The sequence below is a fragment of the Pleuronectes platessa genome, chromosome 15, assembly GCF_947347685.1.
Source record: "Pleuronectes platessa chromosome 15, fPlePla1.1, whole genome shotgun sequence".
NCBI lineage: Eukaryota > Metazoa > Chordata > Actinopteri > Pleuronectiformes > Pleuronectidae > Pleuronectes > Pleuronectes platessa.
Window position 1 is genome coordinate 1,831,726 of NC_070640.1, and position 20,365 is coordinate 1,852,090.

Here is a 20,365-nt window from a genome sequence, read left to right on the forward strand (position 1 = left end):
TTTAAATGAACAGAGCAACCATGTGGCAGCTGCCTGTGCTTTCCCCTCACACACCTGTCCACCTGTCCACATACATTGGCCTTTTCAAAGTTGTTTAGTGTGTATATTGCAAAATGTCCCTTACGACAAAAGACACAACACAAATCCTCGAGGGTAAAATGCCCTCATGTGTGAATTTACCTCAACTTGTCCGTCTGCCCGCACACAACAACCTCACAGTGACAAATTAGGAGAATGAAAATGTTTGGTGACTCCAGGGACAAATACACATTTTCCTGGTTGACAATTTGTCATTTAATTAGCAAGCACACAATACCGGCAGGATAGGCCCCCGCCTCGGCTGTGCCATCCATCATGAAAATATGCCACCAGTAATGTGCATCCATAATCATTCTCTGCAGAAGGAGAACAGGAAAACAATGAGCCATCTCCCCCTCCTCACCACTCCTCACCCGAGGCGAGGTAAAGGTTGGCTCACTGTTGCCATTTAGAGGACATCTATTATGGAGACGTCAGGCCGCCCCCCCCACGAACCTCCAGCAGGCAGACACAAGTGAACTTTGTTGCAGCACTTCTCTCCACCTCTCCTGTCACACTCGGCCTTCGGATCTAATAAAGTCGAGCTGACGTGAAAAACAGCCTTTAATAACAGAAGTGACCTTTTAGCGGGGGAGGTGTGTGCATGTGTGTGGAGGGGCGGGGGGGGGGGGGGCGGGGAGTGGTCGGGATCATGGGCTCAAGCGGCTGCACCATTTGCATTCAGAACGCATGGCTCTGTGTTCACAGGCGGTCTCGCTGTAGGGAGGGAAACATAAATCTGAAAACACTTCCTCCTTCTCTGCCTCCGGCCTCCCACCTGCACCAGGACGCTGTTTTCAGCAGCTTCTCTGGAGAAATGTTGGAAGTTAAATTGTAGTTCAGGAAGGCAAGAGGCTAACGAGTCTTTAATAACACAGATAATCAGCTTCTCACCAACGTGTCCATCAGTTTAGTGGTAGCGTTAAAAGACTCATTTAAATCTTAACGTGTTCAGTTTGCTCCTCGAGAAATTCACCTTCAGTGTATTTAAGCTTCAAACCTAAACCAGCTACTTTTAGTGGGGTCGACATTTAAGACATACATACAGATATCAAACATTTTAAAACAAACATTAAATACCAATATCAAACATTTAAAACATACGTTACATTATAAATATATGTTGCATTATAGATATCAAAAGATAATATACATAAACATAGTGATCATATAATATTACAGATAACAAAAATAAATTTAGTGGTTATGCAATATATATAGTGTTTCATAATAACTCTAATAACACAGAACCTCTCAAAAACATACACAGTAAAAACAAAGAAAAGAAAGAATATAAGACAACAAGCAAAATATTACAATATGATTATAAGTCAAATGTAAAACATTTAAACTTCCGATATTTAAATGTGAAGGAAAGGTCACAAGTAAACAGGAACCCAGTTTTCCACTACAAGACAAATTTTAAAGTTGCTGACAGAAGCTACAGATTAAAACTAAAACAGCGTATTAAATAGTAATGAGGGAACTCAATTCAAAAAGCTTCTCAACATGCCTCCTCCTGGATTTACAGTAAGCTAAATATCTGAAAGAATCAACGACAACTAGAGCCAATCAGAGGTGAAGGCTGAATAAACACACCAGAGTAGTTTGTCTAGTATTTGATCCTGTGTCACTAGGAACTCAACAAACTCCTGATCACTAGAAACTGTGGGAAGATTCTAGAACTTAGAAAGAGCCTCTTTCATGATTCACGAGCTGATGAGCTGAGAGTTCTCTCTGGATTATCACCAGCAACACGCTTCACATTCCCATCATTTGATTCAATAAAAGAATAATGCTGATTGCTGTTATTATAGAATATTAACATCATGCATCAGCACTTCATGGCAATAATGTGGTTAGAACAGGACAGACACAAAAGAACGATTTCAAAACTCTCAATCACTCTTTCTATCGCTTCAGTCAAGAAGGTGGTGGTGGGGGGGGGGGGGCTGCTCAAAATGTCACAGTGGATATCTTCTGTCTGTGGCCGGATGTGACAACCTAATATGATACAATGACTTTTTTCGATGCTCACACAATATGAGCAGGTTTTGATGCAGGGTCATACAACGTATACAATATGTAAGATAGAGTTCTGAGCAAAGGTCAAGTGCTGAACCATGATTCACACAGGGTGTACGATAGAGAGCAAAATAAAAGGAACAGGGAATGTTTCACGGTGAGGGATCTTTCCAACATGTTCTGAACTTCGGCTTGTGGTTTTAAGAGGACACGTACACAGGACATAGTGTCCCACGTAGCTCAGCCTTTATAACACAGTGTGTGTGTGTGTATGTGTGTGTGTGTGTGTGTGTGTGTGTGTGTGTGCTCCCAGACAGAACAGGAGCCCTTAGCCCCCCCCCCCCCCCCCCGTGCAGAGCTGAGTTTGGTGCAAAATGGACTATAAATATATATCTATATATATATATGAATATGAATATAAATTAACAACAAAGCGATGATTGTAAAATATTTATTTTCACACAGAAACAAAGATGATGATCTCCATCCAAGTAAATGAAACAACATTCATTTTGTTGTAATGCTTCAGATTGATCTGAATTACAGAGATTGTATTTGAAGATTATGTCGGTTGCTTATCAGATCCTGAAGCAGCCAACATGCAATGTATAGAACATAACAGAAGATTCCTAAATCATTAAAGTCACACATGTGAACAGTAATAAAGCAAATTCAGCTTGATTTGATGCAAAAAGATGATTAATCAGTGAATCGATCTTAATTACTCGGTAGGATTAACATGTTTTTGTCTGATTTTCAGGATTCATTTAACAAAGCCTCTCCTCACAGAAAACAAGCAGCACAGAACAAGGTGTAACAGAGTCTCACAAGACAAGAGTAAGAGCAGAGAGAGAAGGATTCTTGTTTGAACCATCTTCACTGCAACAAGGTGAAGCTCAGAGTCAACAGCTGATGAAGATTCTGAGGGCTACGCCGGTGAAGAAGAGGATTACTAGGCCTCCTCTGTGATGAAGGCCTCCTCTGTGATGAAGGCCTCCTCTGTGAGAGCTCATAGCAGAACCAAACAGCAGATCCATCCTCCTTGTTCAAGAATCCACTCCAGGAGAGTCTTTTTGAAAAAGTCCACAATCCAATTCAGGAGCAGCTTCAGTGAATCCCACAGAAACGTCATTATGCCTATTCTGCCTACCACCTTGCCAACAACATAAAGTGAAATAACAATCTTCTCCCAGGTGATGCCATCCCGAAACATCTCCTTAAACATCTCATATAACATCTTGTAGGCTTCTTCAACTCCGCCCTGCTGGAAGTTTTGTGCAATCCCCTTTATGTCATCTTGGATCTCCGTGTCATCCTTTAGTTTGTCACCAATTTTGCGGACCACTGCGAACACCTTCTTCACAACCGATTTCTCTTCCTCATTCCCTTCTTCCACAGCATCGGGGGTGAGGAACGGGACGTCCTGTAAGGGTATGTCTTCCAGCTCTTCCTCAATGACCTTCTTGATCACGGCCTCTGCTATCCTCTCATCAGACACCTTGCCTCCACCAGCCATGGTGAAAAAGTAAAAGCTTTTTGACAAAAAAACTTCAAGAGAAACTTCTTCAGAGACTCTGCTTCTCCTCAGTGACGCTTAACAACAGTTTTTAACGGTCCAGTGGGAGGAGCTGTGTGTCTGTGTGTGTCTGGGGGAGATGTGGGTGTCAATAAGAGAATCATTGGTTAGGTAAGGCGGGTTTTTTGGGGAACTAGATCAACTTTCAGTTTCACTAAAATAGAAACCAGCTGGATTCTCAGTTTGATCCTTTAATATTGTGCAATAAAAGTTGCTCTTTTCTGATTGAATGGAAAAAGATGGAAGATTCCACTGATAAATGTCTTACTACTGTTTTGACTATTTTCTCTGCACTTAGCTGATGTGACCTCAAAGTTCAAGCCCGAACTTGATTTCACCTCCTGTTGGTGCATGCCTGTGCAGCTGGCTGCTCTGGTTGATTCGTCTTTCTGTGGCTGTTGACAGGAAGCAAGTGTTTCCTGTTCATCACATTGTATTCGAACTTTCCTTTTTAACTACTTGTTGTTGCACTCTGAAGCCGTGTTGCTGACTGAGTAACCCTCTGCAGAGCTAATCATCAAAACTCAAAGACAACTCCGGTCATCATGATATGACGTCATCAAGGACGTTGCTGTGATTTTGTTTTCAGACTGTTTATTGTCGCCTCTTTATGAAAAGTGATTTTCAGTTTCATTATCACCTTGTGGTTCATGTCTGTCCCTGTGTTCTGTTTCCTGTTTTATTTTGTAGTTTCTAGTCCTTGTTCTTTCTTCAATTCCTGTCTTGGTCCTGTTTCCCGCCTTGTGATTGCCTGCACCAGTCCTCATGTGTTCCACCTGTTTACAATTGCGATGATGGCAATTACCCCCCCCCCACCGAGAAATGTGGCAGGAGCGCCACTGTTCAACTTCATTATCAAACTCAAACTATCAAGACACTGATGACATCACATCTTTTGATAGTTGAAATAGTTCAGAGCTGAGTTTGGTGCAAAGTGGACATTCAATGTGAATAAAAATTTAACCAAAAAGCGACGATTTGAATTTTTTATTTCACATTGAAACACTTCAAAGATGATGATCTCCATCCAAGTAAAAGAACAACATTCATTTAGTTGTAATGCTTCATATTGGTCTGAATCACAGAGCATGTATTTGAAAGATTAAGTCGGTTACTGATCAGATCCTGAAGCAGCCAACATGCAGTGTATAGAAAATAACAGCAGTTCCCTAAATCATTAAAGTTATATAGGCCACAAACGTGAGCAGTAATAAAGCAAATTCAGTTTGATTTGATGGAAAAAAAGTGATTAATCAGTGAATTAATTTTAATTACTCGGTAGGATTAATATGTTTTTATATGATTTTCAGGATTCATTTAACAAAGCCTCTCCTCACAGAAAACAAGCAGCACAGAACAAGGTGTAACAGAGTCTCACAAGACAAGAGTAAGAGCAGAGAGAAAAGGATTCTTGTTTGAACCATCTTCACGGCAGCAAGGTGAAGCTCAGAGTCAACAGCTGATGAAGATTCTGAGGGCTGTGCAGGTGAAGAAGATGATTACAAGGCCTCCTCGGTGCTGGAGTCCTCCTCGGTGCTGGAGTCCTCCTCTGACTGAACACAACAGCAGATCCATCCTCCTTGTTCCCGAATCCAGCCCAGGACATTATTACTGAAAAAGTCCACAATCCAATTCAGGACCAGCTTCACTGACTGACACACAGCCTTCATTATGCCTATTCTGCCTGCCACCTTGCCACCAACATAAAGTGAAATAACAATCTTCTCCCAGGTGATGCCATCCTGAAATATCTCCTTAAACATCTCATATAACATCTGGTTGGCATCTTCAACTCCGCCCTGCTGGAAGTTTTGTGCAATCCCCTTTATCTCATCTTGGATCTCCTTGTCATCCTTCAGTTTGTCACCAATTTTGCGGACCAATGCGAACACCTTCTTCACAACCGATTTCTTCTGCTCATTCTTTACTTCTATTATGTCTTGCGGCTCTTCCTCAATTACCATCTTGATCAGGGTCTCTGTTGTCTTCTCATCAGACACGTTGCCTCCACCAGCCATGGTTAAAAAGTAAAAGCTTTTTGACAAAGAAACTTCAAGAGAAACTTCTTCAGAGACTCTGCTTCTCTTCAGTGACTCTTAACAACAGTTTTAAACGGTCCAGTGGGAGGAGCTGTGTGTGTCTGTGGGAGATGTGGGTGTCAATAAGAGAGTCATGTGAGGTAAGGCAGGTTTCTGGGAACCAGATCAACTTCCTGTTTCACTAAAATAGAAACCAGCTTGATTCTCAGATTGATTAACCCTCCACTCCTTTTAATGTTGTGCAATAAAAACTGCTCTTTTCAGATTGAATTCCAAAACTAGAATACTTGCATCTCATGAGTTCATACCACATCATGAAACGACGTTCTGTTGAAATTGACATTGTGAGGAAAATGGTCATTTTTCCATGAGTCAGGATGAACGTAGCTCATCATAAAGACAATAACTTTGTGAAATCATCTGGTCACCTGGCTTTTTCCAAAATTTTAAATATAACTACCCGTCCTGCTATCATCACAATAACATTTTCTGTGAATCATAAAGTCAAACAGTGTCTTTAGGTAAATTGAATCCTACGTCTGTAGATGGACTCAAAATACACATCACCTGAAATGACATTGAGTGAAGAACACAGGAGAAATCGGTATACTTATAACTCATAGCCCCCTCCCACAAGGGAAAAGAATGTATCCATTACCTTCTTTTATGTTTTATTAGGGTGGGATGCATCCTGGCTTCATTTCTGGACAAGTGCCCTGGAGTGACCCCTGATATGAAATCCAAAACTCTTTCCTCTGAGACACCATAAACCTCAGGCTGCGAGAGGCCATCGGGTTAAAGTCCACCACCTATTTCCTAAGCTAAATGATTATGATCTGATGAACTTTGAAATAATAAACTTAGTCTGTTAAGGAGATAACCTGGCTCCCTCTAGGATGTCCAACATGAGACACAACTGGAATCCAGCCAGACTGAACACTGAGTCATCATTTCAACACTGACTCCAGGTACAGACATGTTTTCATAACTTACAAACAATCAAAGCAAAGTATTGCACATAATACATAATGCATTAAATAATATATGCACAACTTTTAATGTGGAAGAACTCCATAATGTACATTAATTGTCTTGGTAGTGCACAGTTTAATCCAAAAGCATATTCAAATACATAGTTAAATATCCACAGAAAATAAGGATACAATCTTTGTTAATAAGTAACACTTCCTCTACAATAATGCCAAACTTTTATGTTTCCTATCATTTTATTAGGGACGGACGAGCCTGAAGGACACAGCTGTGATGACCATGTTCTGTCTCTTATGGCAAAGCAGAAATATAAATCACTTGGTTCTTATCTAAAGTATCAAATCAGAAAGCAAAAGATACACATTATAAACTTCCATAAAAATAACCAGTGGAGTCACCCTCTGCTCGTCATTACTGTCAGGACCAGGTTTCCACCTCCTTGTTTCGACCTTCCCCCTTCCTCTTCCCCGTGTGGCTCAACCTGGAGCTGGGAGGGGCCTCCTGTGGAATACCAGTGCAGGTGAAATTCATCTCATCAACTCCACCTCCACTCCATAAAACCTCAGCTCACTTCCCCTGTCACTGCCAGATCGTCCATTCACCAGTGTGGTACTTATCTCGTGACCAGGGGTGGACTGGGACAAAAATGCAGCCCTGGCATTGTCTGTCCAGACCAGCCCACTACATTATCAGCGGACACCACATAGAAGTCCACAAATCTCACGGCGTCTTCTCTCATGCATACTACTGTTACCACCTAGCTCAAAGATGGCAACAAGAAGGGAGGCCACACACAAACCTCTCAAGCCAAAAGTAAATTTATTTAACCCCAAATCAAGATAGCTCTAACTACGTAGTGGGATGTGTAAAATATGTTACGCGTCAGTGGTGTTAACAGTGTTTGGATGTGTGAAAATAAGGTGTGATGTATGTTGTAAGGTGCAGAAGCAAAGAAAAACAAAGGCTGAGGGCCCCATGCCCCTGGAAGCAGCCTTTAGATCTGCAGCTGAAGCCCAGCCCAAAAGGGCAGGCCCAGGGTGACGCCCCTGCCAGCTCTACCTGTGTCTGGAAAACAACTCCTCAGGCTCGCACATGTCAAGTGGTCAACCTGAGAAGGACATGGATACATTATAATGTCTCTAATCATCACAAATTAAGTATGATTTCATAAAACATGAAAAATGATAAACTCACCAGACTAGAGGAGACTCAACAGACAAACTTTGGTACAGTGAAGGCAGAGAGTGGAGACAGACAGAGAGCAAGTCCTCGAACATGGACAGAGGGGGAACAACTCCTCAGGCTCTCACATGTCAAGTGGTCAACCGGAGAAGGACATGGATACATTATAATGTCTGAAAAATAAAGAAAATGTTTTCCTATGTCCTGAACCTAGAGTTGAGAACTTTTTGGATGTGTGTTTCTTTTAAAACCTTTTGAAAATTATTATAATTATGAAGTATGAATTTATACATTAAAAAATACATGATAAACTTACCAAATTCTAACAGTGGTCCCAATTGTCCACATATAAAACAGACGGAGAACGACTCCTCAAATATATCACAACAACCTGTAATGGAGAATAATTTCTCATTTAGTGTACATGATCACACCATTAAGGATCAACACATAAGCACTCTCATCTCTATTTACAGCTCAGAAAGTTTACTGTTGCAGCTCTTAGCTAGCTTAGCTAAATCATCTGAACAATAATAACCCATAATATCACATTTCGGCATATTAAAACAAAATCAAAAACGTTTTCTACTTTGTTTTGGACATGTCTCAAACATGTAGCCTAGCCAGCCCCAGGCCAACGTTACTCACCATGTCTGCCTCCACTCGCTCATCATTGTCGAGTCCTCCTCGCTCGTCTCCCGGCGCACCTGCTGCTGCTGGGCTGGTGAACCGGCTCCAAACAGGTCCGTCAGTTTGGCACATGTAGCAGCCTCCACCTCCAGAGACTTCAGCTTTTTTCCCCGATGCTTCTCAGCGCCACCCGGGCGTTTTTTACTCTTATTATCCATTTTAACTTTCTGTCTCAGCAGCAGCCCGTCCCGCGACTCCCCCCGCCAATGCCATGAGGTCCCGCCCCACCCTGGTTTGTGTTGTGATTGACAGCACTGTCAGGGCTCTCTGAGCCTGTCAGCCCATGACTGAATGACAATGACAAACAATAGACCAATAATATGTGTCGATGCTGGCAACACACTGCTAGCCCTCTGTTGCCAATTGGCCGGCCCAATTGGAGGGAATTTAGAGAGGAAGAAGAGAAAAAAAAACAAAAAAAAAGATCGGACCAGACCGGCCCACATTGGGTCAACGGCCCACCGGGACGATGCCCGGTATGCCAGATGGCCAGTCCACCCCTGCTTAGACCCCCTCGTGATGTCATCACTGTTGAAAGGGGTCATAACCACACACATGGGGAACTGCCCACTGAGACACTGGAGGTGATTGTTTTGACTAAGGAAATGTTCAGGACCTGAGAGACTCAGCTGGACTGGACCAGGGCTCTGATATGGAGACTGGTTTAACTGGTGAGGAGTTGGTTCGGCCAAAACATTTGTCCTAAAAAAGTAAACCCTACTTTTAAAGTGTGACAGGAATAGCTTTAGATGAATGTTAACATAATTCAGACTGTGCATAGTATTTTAATGTTTTAAGGCCTTAAATTCTGATAAGTTAATTTTAAACTTTACGTGTTTACAGTGTTTATGATCCACGTCTGAACTGCAGCTTCATACAGACACGAGACTGGCATCAATATTTTAATTTCTTCCTGTGGAATAAAGCAGAGTTAATGTGATTTGTTGCCATGGACTCAAACATGTTGTGTATTTTTGATGTCGGTTTTCAAGGTGGAGGACGACTGAGATCTTGACACGATGTCAAATTCCAGAACAGCTTGAACAAAGTGAAGGGCAGGCAAACCAGTAGACCCAGTCTGACTGGCCAGTCTGAAAAGCAACAAGCAAACGTTAGTGAGGACAATAAGCATCATTTCAATAGTCTTATCTATTTATATCCTTTTAGAGACATTATGCTACTGCTCTTCTTTTGCTATTTTATCATATCAAATAATCAAAGTTCAGAGTGACGCCTTCGATCTTGTTCAGGCAGCCAACTCGAGCTGCGCTGCTCCAATCATGTGACCTCTCCCTCCACAACCATCTATAATACACACCCAGTTTATCAGGTGGCCTATTTAACATGAGAGAAATTTTCCATCATCCCCTTTGCTCGCACTGCTGCTGCAGTACTGCTACAAGTGGCTTCAGCAAAATGGACATTCGATGTGAATAAAAATCAAACAAAAAAGTGACGATTGGAATTTTTTATTTCACAGAAACACTTCAAAGATAATGATCTGCATCCAAGTAAAAGAACAACATTCATTTTGTTGTAATGCTTCATATTGATCTGAATTACAGAGCTTGTATTTGAAAGATTAAGTCGGTTGCTTATCAGATCCTGAAGCAGCCAACATGCGATCTATAGAAAATAACAGCAGTTCCCTAAATCATTAAAGTTATATAGGCCACAAACGTGAACAGTAATAAAGCAAATTCAGTTTGATTTGATGGTAAATAGTGATTAATCGGATTATTAATAGGATTAACATGTTTTTGTCTGATTTTCAGGATTCATTTAACAAAGCCTCTCCTCACAGAAAACAAGCAGCACAGAACAAGGTGTAGCAGAGTCTCACAAGACAAGAGTAAGAGCAGAGAGAAAATGATTCTTGTTTGAACCATCTTCACTGCAGCAAGGTGAAGCTCAGAGTCAACAGCTGATGAAGATTCCGAGGGCCAAGCAGGTGAAGAAGATGATTACAAGGCCTCCTCTGTGATGAAGGCCTCCTCAGTGAGAGCTCATGACTGAACCAAACAGCGGATCCATCCTCCTTGTTCAAGAATCCTGCCCAGAAGATTCTTTTGGAAAAAGTCCAAAGTCCAATTCAGGATCCCCATCACTGACTGACGCAGAGTCGTCACCATTCTGCGTACTAATCTGCCAACATCACAAATTAAATCAACAATCTTCTCCCAGGTGATGCCATCATTAAACTCATCATTAATCGTCTTGTTAGCCTCTTCAATTCCGTCCGGGTTGAAGTCTTGTTCAAGCGCATCTATTCCATCTTGGATCTCCTTGTCATCCTTTAATTTCTCACCAACTCTGCGGACCAATGCGCTCACCCTCTTCCCAACCCCTTTCTTCTGCTCATTCTGTACTTCCACAGCATCGGGGATGAGGAACGAGACATCCTGTAAGGGTCTGTCTTCCAGCTCCTCCTCAACGACCTTCTTGATCAGGACCTCTGTTATCCTCTCATTATACGTCTTGCCTCCACAACCCATGGTGAAAAAGTAAAAGCTTTTTGTTAAGAAAACTTCAAGAGAAACTTTTTCAGTGACTCTGCTTCTCCTCAGTGACGCTTAACAAGTGTTCTTCACGGTCCAGTCGGAGGAGCTGTGTGCGTGTGTCTGAGAGGGATGGATGTTTATAGATGAGTCATAAGTCAGATAAGGCAGGTTTCTATGATAGAGATCAGCTTTCTGTTGAACTAAAATAGAAACCAGCTTGATTCTCAGTCCGATTAACCTTACCACTGTTTAATATTGTGAAATAAAATATTCTGATTTGAAGAATGAACAGATCATGTTTCCAAGCACAAAGAGATTTAACTGATGTCATATTAATAAGAGTATGTTTGGGGCTTAGACCCCCTCGTGATGTCATCACTGTTGAAAGGGGTCATAACCACATACATGGAGAACTGCCCACTGAGACACTGGAGGTGATTGTTGTGATTGAGGAAATGTTCAGGACCTGAGTGACTCAGCTGGACCAGGGCTCTGATACAGAGACTGGTTTAACTGGTGGGGAGGGGGTTTGGCCAAAACATTTGTCATGAAAAAGGAAACCCTACTTTTAAAGTGTGACAGGAATAGCTTTAGATGAATGTGAACACATTTAACACTGTACATAGTATTTTAACACTTTAAGGCCTTAAATTCTGATAATTTAATTTGAAACTTTGACTTGATGTCAAACTCCAGAACAGCTTGAACACAGTCAAGGCAGGCAAACCAGTAGACCCAGATTGACTGTCTGGTCTGAAAAGTAACCAGCACACGTTAGTGAGGACAATAAGCATCATTTCAATTTTGTTATCTATTTATATCCTTTTAGAGACATTGTGCTACTGCTTATCTTTTACTATTTTATCATATCAAATAATCAAAGTTCAAAGTGTTTTTTATTTATCATATATACAGTCCTGTACAATTACGTTTGGAGCCTAGACTCCGAACACTAAACCTGTTCTACTGCTGCAATAAACGTTTGAGTGTGAGTTGTTTGATTGAAACATATTAACAGGAAACCTTAGCCATCATCGCAACACCCCCCCCCCCCCCCCCCCCCCGAGAAATGTGGCAGGCGCGCCACTGTTCAACTTTATTATCAAACTCAAACTATCAAGATTCTGATGACATTACATCTTGTGATAGTTGAAATTGTTCAGAGCTGAGTTTGGTGCAATTTGGACATCAATACATTCAATGTGAACAAAAAATGTCCAAAACAGGGACGATTAACTTCCCCTCAACTCGTTTAATATTGTGCAATAAAAGTTGCTCTTTCCTGATTGAATGCAAAAAGCAGTTTTATGGAAAATTCCACTGATCAATGTCTTACAACTGTTTTGACTATTTTCTCTGCACTTAGCTGATGTGACCTCAAAGTTCAAGCCTGAACTTGATTTCACCTCCTGTTGGTGCATGCCTGTGCAGCTGGCTGCTCGGGTTGTTTCGTCTTTCTGTGGCTGTTGACCGGAAGCAAGTGTTTCCTGTTCATCACATTGTATTCAAACTTTCCTTTTTAACTACTTGTTGTTGCACTCTGAAGCCGTGTTGCTGACTGAGTAACCCTCCGCAGAGCTAATCATCAAAACTCAAAGACACTTCGGTCATCATGATATGACGTCATCATAGAAGTCATGGTTTTGTCCCCAGACTGTTTATTGTCGCCTCTTTATGAAAAGTTATTTCAGTTTGATTATCACCTTGTGGTTCATATCTGTCCCTGTGTTTGTGTTTGTCTTCAACGTGTTGTTTATAAGTCTCTGAGGACATCAGGTGCTGCAGAGCTTCATCTAATGAAAAGAAGAAACTCACTGTTAAACAATGTTTTGTTACGTGTATGTTCTAGCAAAGACTGTTTCTTACAGTTCATTCTGTGTTGAGCACCACAGATTTCAGACAGAACCGATATACTGGGCTCTGGGTTTGTACCCTCATGGTTAAATGCACATATTGTCAGTCGCTTTGGATAAAAGCGTCAACTTGATGAAATGTGATGTACTGAAAGAAATAAAACAATGTACTAATAGATAAAATGTATTTCTACCTCATCTGTAATATTCAAGGTGATAACAGTCCACATCTTGTCCCTCCATTTCACATTGTGAAAACACAATTATATAATAAATATGAAAACTGTTTATAGCAGTGGTGTGTGGAGATTATAATATTATCTAAACTGTCTCAGTCAAGCCCCGAGCTCGGGGACACTGCGCTCTCCCTCCTGCACTCATTGGATGGTACTAGCTGTCAATCACACAGTATTAACACCCAAGTGTTGTTTTGTTGTTATAAAGAAGTAAGAAGCATTTTCTTATAAACTTCCATAAAAATAACCAGTGGAGTCACCCTCTGCTCATCATTACTGTCAGGACCAGGTTTCCACCTCCTTGTTTCGACCTTCCCCCTTCCTCTTCCCCGTGTGGCTCAACCTGGAGCTGGGAGGGGCCTCCTGTGGAATACCAGTGCAGGTGAAATTCATCTCATCAACTCCACCTCCACTCCATAAAACCTCAGCTCACTTCCCCTGTCACTGCCAGATCGTCCATTCACCAGTGTGGTACTTATCTCGTGACCAGGGGTGGACTGGGACAAAAATGCAGCCCTGGCATTGTCTGTCCAGACCAGCCCACTACATTATCAGCGGACACCACATAGAAGTCCACAAATCTCGCGGCGTCTTCTCTCATGCATACTACTGTTACCACCTAGCTCAAAGATGGCAACAAGAAGGGAGGCCACACACAAACCTCTCAAGCCAAAAGTAAATTTATTTAACCCCAAATCAAGATAGCTCTAACTACGTAGTGGGATGTGTAAAATATGTTACGCGTCAGTGGTGTTAACAGTGTTTGGATGTGTGAAAATAAGGTGTGATGAATGTTGTAAGGTGCAGAAGCAAAGAAAAACAAAGGCTGAGGGCCCCATGCCCCTGGAAGCAGCCTTTAGATCTGCAGCTGAAGCCCAGCCCAAAAGGGCAGGCCCAGGGTGACGCCCCTGTTAGCTCTACCTGTGTCTGGAAAACAACTCCTCAGGCTCTCACATGTCAAGTGGTCAACCTGAGAAGGACATGGATACATTATAATGTCTCTAATCATCACAAATTAAGTATGATTTCATAAAACATGAAAAATGATAAACTCACCAGACTAGAGGAGACTCAACAGACAAACTTTGGTACAGTGAAGGCAGAGAGTGGAGACAGACAGAGAGCAAGTCCTCGAACATGGACAGAGGGGGAACAACTCCTCAGGCTCTCACATGTCAAGTGGTCAACCTGAGAAGGACATGGATACATTATAATGTCTGAAAAATAAAGAAAATGTTTTCCTCTGTCCTGCACCTAGAGTTGAGAACTTTTTGGATGTGTGTTTCTTTTAAAACCTTTTGAAAATTATTATAATTATGAAGTATGAATTTATACATTAAAAAATACATGATAAACTTACCAAATTCTAACAGTGGTCCCAATTGTCCACATATAAAACAGACGGAGAACGACTCCTCAAATATATCACAACAACCTGTAATGGAGAATAATTTCTCATTTAGTGTACATGATCACACCATTAAGGATCAACACATAACTCTCATCTCTATTTACAGCTCAGAAAGTTTACTGTTGCAGCTCTTAGCTAGCTTAGCTAAATCATCTGAACAATAATAACCCATAATATCACATTTCGGCATATTAAAACAAAATCAAAAACGTTTTCTACTTTGTTTTGGACATGTCTCAAACATGTAGCCTAGCCAGCCCCAGGCCAACGTTACTCACCATGTCTGCCTCCACTCGCTCATCATTGTCGAGTCCTCCTCGCTCGTCTCCCGGCGCACCTGCTGCTGCTGGGCTGGTGAACCGGCTCCAAACAGGTCCGTCAGTTTGGCACATGTAGCAGCCTCCACCCACAGAGACTTCAGCTTTTTCTTCCGATGCTTCTCAGCGCCACCCGGGCTCTTTTTACTCTTATTATCCATTTTAACTTTCTGTCTCAGCAGCAGCCCGTCCCGCGACTCCCCCCGCCAATGCCGTGAGGTCCCGCCCCACCCTGGTTTGTGTTGTGATTGACAGCACTGTCAGGGCTCTCTGAGCCTGTCAGCCCATGATTGATTTACAATGACAAACAATAGACCAATAATATGTGTCGATGCTGGCAACACACTGCTAGCCCTCTGTAGCCAATTGGCCGGCCCAATTGGAGGGAATTTAGAGAGGAAGAAGAGAAAAAACAAACAAAAAAAAAGATCGGACCAGACCGGCCCACATTGGGTCAACGGCCCACCGGGTCGATGCCCGGTATGCCAGATGGCCAGTCCACCCCTGCTTAGACCCCCTCGTGATGTCATCACTGTTGAAAGGGGTCATAACCACACACATGGAGAACTGCCCACTGAGACACTGGAGGTGATTGTTTTGACTGAGGAAATGTTCAGGACCTGAGAGACTGAGCTGGACTGGACCAGGGCTCTGATATGGAGACTGGTTTAACTGGTGAGGAGTTGGTTCGGCCAAAACATTTGCCCTAAAAAAGTAAACCCTACTTTTAGTGTGACAGGAATAGCTTTAGATGAATGTGAACATAATTCAGACTGTGCATAGTATTTTAATGTTTTAAGGCCTTAAATTCTGATAAGTTCATTTTAAACTTTACGTGTTTACAGTGTTTATGATCCACGTCTGAACTGCAGCTTCACACAGACACGAGACTGGCATCAATATTTTAATTTCTTCCTGTGGAATAAAGCAGAGTTAATGTGATTTGTTGCCATGGACTCAAACATGTTGTCTATTTTTGTTGTCGGTTTTCAAGGTGGAGGACGACGAGTTGTTGACACGATGTCAAATTCCAGAACAGCTTGAACAAAGTGAAGGGCAGGCAAACCAGTAGACCCAGTCTGACTGGCCAGTCTGAAAAGCAACAAGCAAACGTTAGTGAGGACAATAAGCATCATTTCAATAGTCGTATCTATTTATATCCTTTTAGAGACGTTATGCTACTGCTCTTCTTTTGCTATTTTATCATATCAAATAATCAAAGTTCAGAGTGACGCCTTCGATCTTGTTCAGGCAGCCAACTCGAGCTGCGCTGCTCCAATCATGTGACCTCTCCCTCCACAACCATCTATAATACACACCCAGTTTATCAGGTGGCCTATTTAACATGAGAGAAATTTTTCATCATCCCCTTTGCTCGCACTGCTGCTGCAGTACTGCTACAAGTGGCTTCAGCAAAATGGACATTCGATGTGAATAAAAATCAAACAAAAAAGTGACGATTGGAATTTTTTATTTCACAGAAACACTTCAAAGATGATGATCTGCATCCAAGTAAAAGAACAACATTCATTTTGTTGTAATGCTTCATATTGATCTGAATTACAGAGCTTGTATTTGAAAGATTAAGTCGGTTGCTTATCAGATCCTGAAGCAGCCAACATGCGATCTATAGAACATAACAGCAGTTCCCTAAATCATTAAAGTGATATAGGCCACAAACGTGAACAGTAATAAAGCAAATTCAGTTTGATTTGATGGTAAATAGTGATTAATCGGATTATTAATAGGATTAACATGTTTTTGTCTGATTTTCAGGTTTCATTTAACAAAGCCTCTCCTCACAGAAAACAAGCAGCACAGAACAAGGTGTAGCAGAGTCTCACAAGACAAGAGTAAGAGCAGAGAGAAAAGGATTCTTGTTTGAACCATCTTCACTGCAGCAAGGTGAAGCTCAGAGTCAACAGCTGATGAAGATTCCGAGGGCCAAGCAGGTGAAGAAGATGATTACAAGGCCTCCTCTGTGATGAAGGCCTCCTCAGTGAGAGCTCATGACTGAACCGAACAGCGGATCCATCCTCCTTGTTCAAGAATCCAGCCCAGGAGAGTATTTTGGAAAAAGCCAACAATCCAATTCAGGATCCCCATCACTGACTGACGCAGAGCCATCCATGCTTGACGCAGAGCCGTCACCATTCTGCGTACTAATCTGCCAAGAACATAAAGTAAACCAACAATCTTCTCCCAGGTGATGCCATCCTTAAACTCATCATTAATCGTCTTGTTAGCCTCTTCAATTCCGTCCAGGTTGAAGTCTTGTTCCAGCGCATCTATTCCATCTTGGATCTCCTTGTCATCCTTTAATTTCTCACCAACTCTGCGGACCAATGCCCTCACCCTCTTCACAAGCCCTTTCTTCTGCTCATTCTGTACTTCCACAGCATAGGGGATGAGGAACGAGACATCCTGTAAGGGTATGTCTTCCAGCTCCTCCTCAACGACCTTCTTGATCAGGGCCTCTGTTATCCTCTCATTATACGTCTTGCCTCCACAACCCATGGTGAAAAAGTAAAAGCTTTTTGTTAAGAAAACTTCAAGAGAAACTTTTTCAGTGACTCTGCTTCTCCTCAGTGACGCTTAACAAGTGTTCTTCACGGTCCAGTCGGAGGAGCTGTGTGCGTGTGTCTGAGAGGGATGGATGTTTATAGATGAGTCATAAGTCAGATAAGGCAGGTTTCTATGATAGAGATCAGCTTTCTGTTGAACTAAAATAGAAACCAGCTTGATTCTCAGTCCGATTAACCTTACCACTGTTTAATATTGTGAAATAAAATGTTCTGATTTGAAGAATGAACAGATCATGTTTCCAAGCACAAAGAGATTTAACTGATGTCATATTAATAAGAGTATGTTTGGGGCTTAGACCCCCTCGTGATGTCATCACCGTTGAAAGGGGTCATAACCACAATCATGGGGAACTGCCCCACTGAGACACTGGAGGTGATTGTTGTGACCGAGGAAATGTTCAGGACCTGAGTGACTCAGCTGGACTGGACCAGGGCTCTGATATGGAGACTGGTTTGACTGGTGAGGAGTTGGTTCGGCCAAAACATTTGTCATGAAAAAGGAAACCCTACTTTTAAAGTGTGACAGGAATAGCTTTAAATGAATGTGAACACATTTAACACTGTACATAGTATTTTAACACTTCAAGGCCTTAAATTCTGATAATTTAATTTGAAACTTTGACTTGATGTCAAACTCCAGAACAGCTTGAACACAGTCAAGGCAGGCAAACCAGTAGACCCAGATTGACTGTCTGGTCTGAAAAGTAACCAGCACACGTTAGTGAGGACAATAAGCATCATTTCAATTTTGTTATCTATTTATATCCTTTTAGAGACATTGTGCTACTGCTTATCTTTTACTATTTTATCATATCAAATAATCAAAGTTCAAAGTGTTTTTTATTTATCATATATACAGTCCTGTACAATTACGTTTGGAGCCTAGACTCCGAACACTAAACCTGTTCTACTGCTGCAATAAACGTTTGAGTGTGAGTTGTTTGATTGAAACATATTAACAGGAAACCTTAGCCATCATCGCAACACCCCCCCCCCCCCCCCCCCGAGAAATGTGGCAGGCGCGCCACTGTTCAACTTTATTATCAAACTCAAACTATCAAGATTCTGATGACATTACATCTTGTGATAGTTGAAATTGTTCAGAGCTGAGTTTGGTGCAATTTGGACATCAATACATTCAATGTGAACAAAAAATGTCCAAAACAGGGACGATTAACTTCCCCTCAACTCGTTTAATATTGTGCAATAAAAGTTGCTCTTTCCTGATTGAATGCAAAAAGCAGTTTTATGGAAAATTCCACTGATCAATGTCTTACAACTGTTTTGACTATTTTCTCTGCACTTAGCTGATGTGACCTCAAAGTTCAAGCCTGAACTTGATTTCACCTCCTGTTGGTGCATGCCTGTGCAGCTGGCTGCTCGGGTTGTTTCGTCTTTCTGTGGCTGTTGACCGGAAGCAAGTGTTTCCTGTTCATCACATTGTATTCAAACTTTCCTTTTTAACTACTTGTTGTTGCACTCTGAAGCCGTGTTGCTGACTGAGTAACCCTCCGCAGAGCTAATCATCAAAACTCAAAGACACTTCGGTCATCATGATATGACGTCATCATAGAAGTCATGGTTTTGTCCCCAGACTGTTTATTGTCGCCTCTTTATGAAAAGTTATTTCAGTTTGATTATCACCTTGTGGTTCATATCTGTCCCTGTGTTTGTGTTTGTCTTCAACGTGTTGTTTATAAGTCTCTGAGGACATCAGGTGCTGCAGAGCTTCATCTAATGAAAAGAAGAAACTCACTGTTAAACAATGTTTTGTTACGTGTATGTTCTAGCAAAGACTGTTTCTTACAGTTCATTCTGTGTTGAGCACCACAGATTTCAGACAGAACCGATATACTGGGCTCTGGGTTTGTACCCTCATGGTTAAATGCACATATTGTCAGTCGCTTTGGATAAAAGCGTCAACTTGATGAAATGTGATGTACTGAAAGAAATAAAACAATGTACTAATAGATAAAATGTATTTCTACCTCATCTGTAATATTCAAGGTGATAACAGTCCACATCTTGTCCCTCCATTTCACATTGTGAAAACACAATTATATAATAAATATGAAAACTGTTTATAGCAGTGGTGTGTGGAGATTATAATATTATCTAAACTGTCTCAGTCAAGCCCCGAGCTCGGGGACACTGCGCTCTCCCTCCTGCACTCATTGGATGGTACTAGCTGTCAATCACACAGTATTAACACCCAAGTGTTGTTTTGTTGTTATAAAGAAGTAAGAAGCATTTTCTTATAAACTTCCATAAAAATAACCAGTGGAGTCACCCTCTGCTCATCATTACTGTCAGGACCAGGTTTCCACCTCCTTGTTTCGACCTTCCCCCTTCCTCTTCCCCGTGTGGCTCAACCTGGAGCTGGGAGGGGCCTCCTGTGGAATACCAGTGCAGGTGAAATTCATCTCATCAACTCCACCTCCACTCCATAAAACCTCAGCTCACTTCCCCTGTCACTGCCAGATCGTCCATTCACCAGTGTGGTACTTATCTCGTGACCAGGGGTGGACTGGGACAAAAATGCAGCCCTGGCATTGTCTGTCCAGACCAGCCCACTACATTATCAGCGGACACCACATAGAAGTCCACAAATCTCGCGGCGTCTTCTCTCATGCATACTACTGTTACCACCTAGCTCAAAGATGGCAACAAGAAGGGAGGCCACACACAAACCTCTCAAGCCAAAAGTAAATTTATTTAACCCCAAATCAAGATAGCTCTAACTACGTAGTGGGATGTGTCAAATATGTTACGCGTCAGTGGTGTTAACAGTGTTTGGATGTGTGAAAATAAGGTGTGATGAATGTTGTACGGTGCAGAAGCAAAGAAAAACAAAGGCTGAGGGCCCCATGCCCCTGGAAGCA

General features: G+C 41.9%; 1 protein-coding gene across 1 annotated transcript; it reads right to left on the reverse strand.

The window, feature by feature from the left end:
- Window positions 1-5,178: 5,178 nt before the first annotated feature.
- Window positions 5,179-5,697, reverse strand: LOC128457321 (apoptosis regulator BAX). The gene has a single exon (XM_053441971.1). It carries the CDS (start codon window positions 5,695-5,697, stop codon window positions 5,179-5,181), a length of 519 nt encoding a protein of 172 aa, XP_053297946.1.
- Between the last annotated feature and the right edge of the window lie 14,668 nt (window positions 5,698-20,365).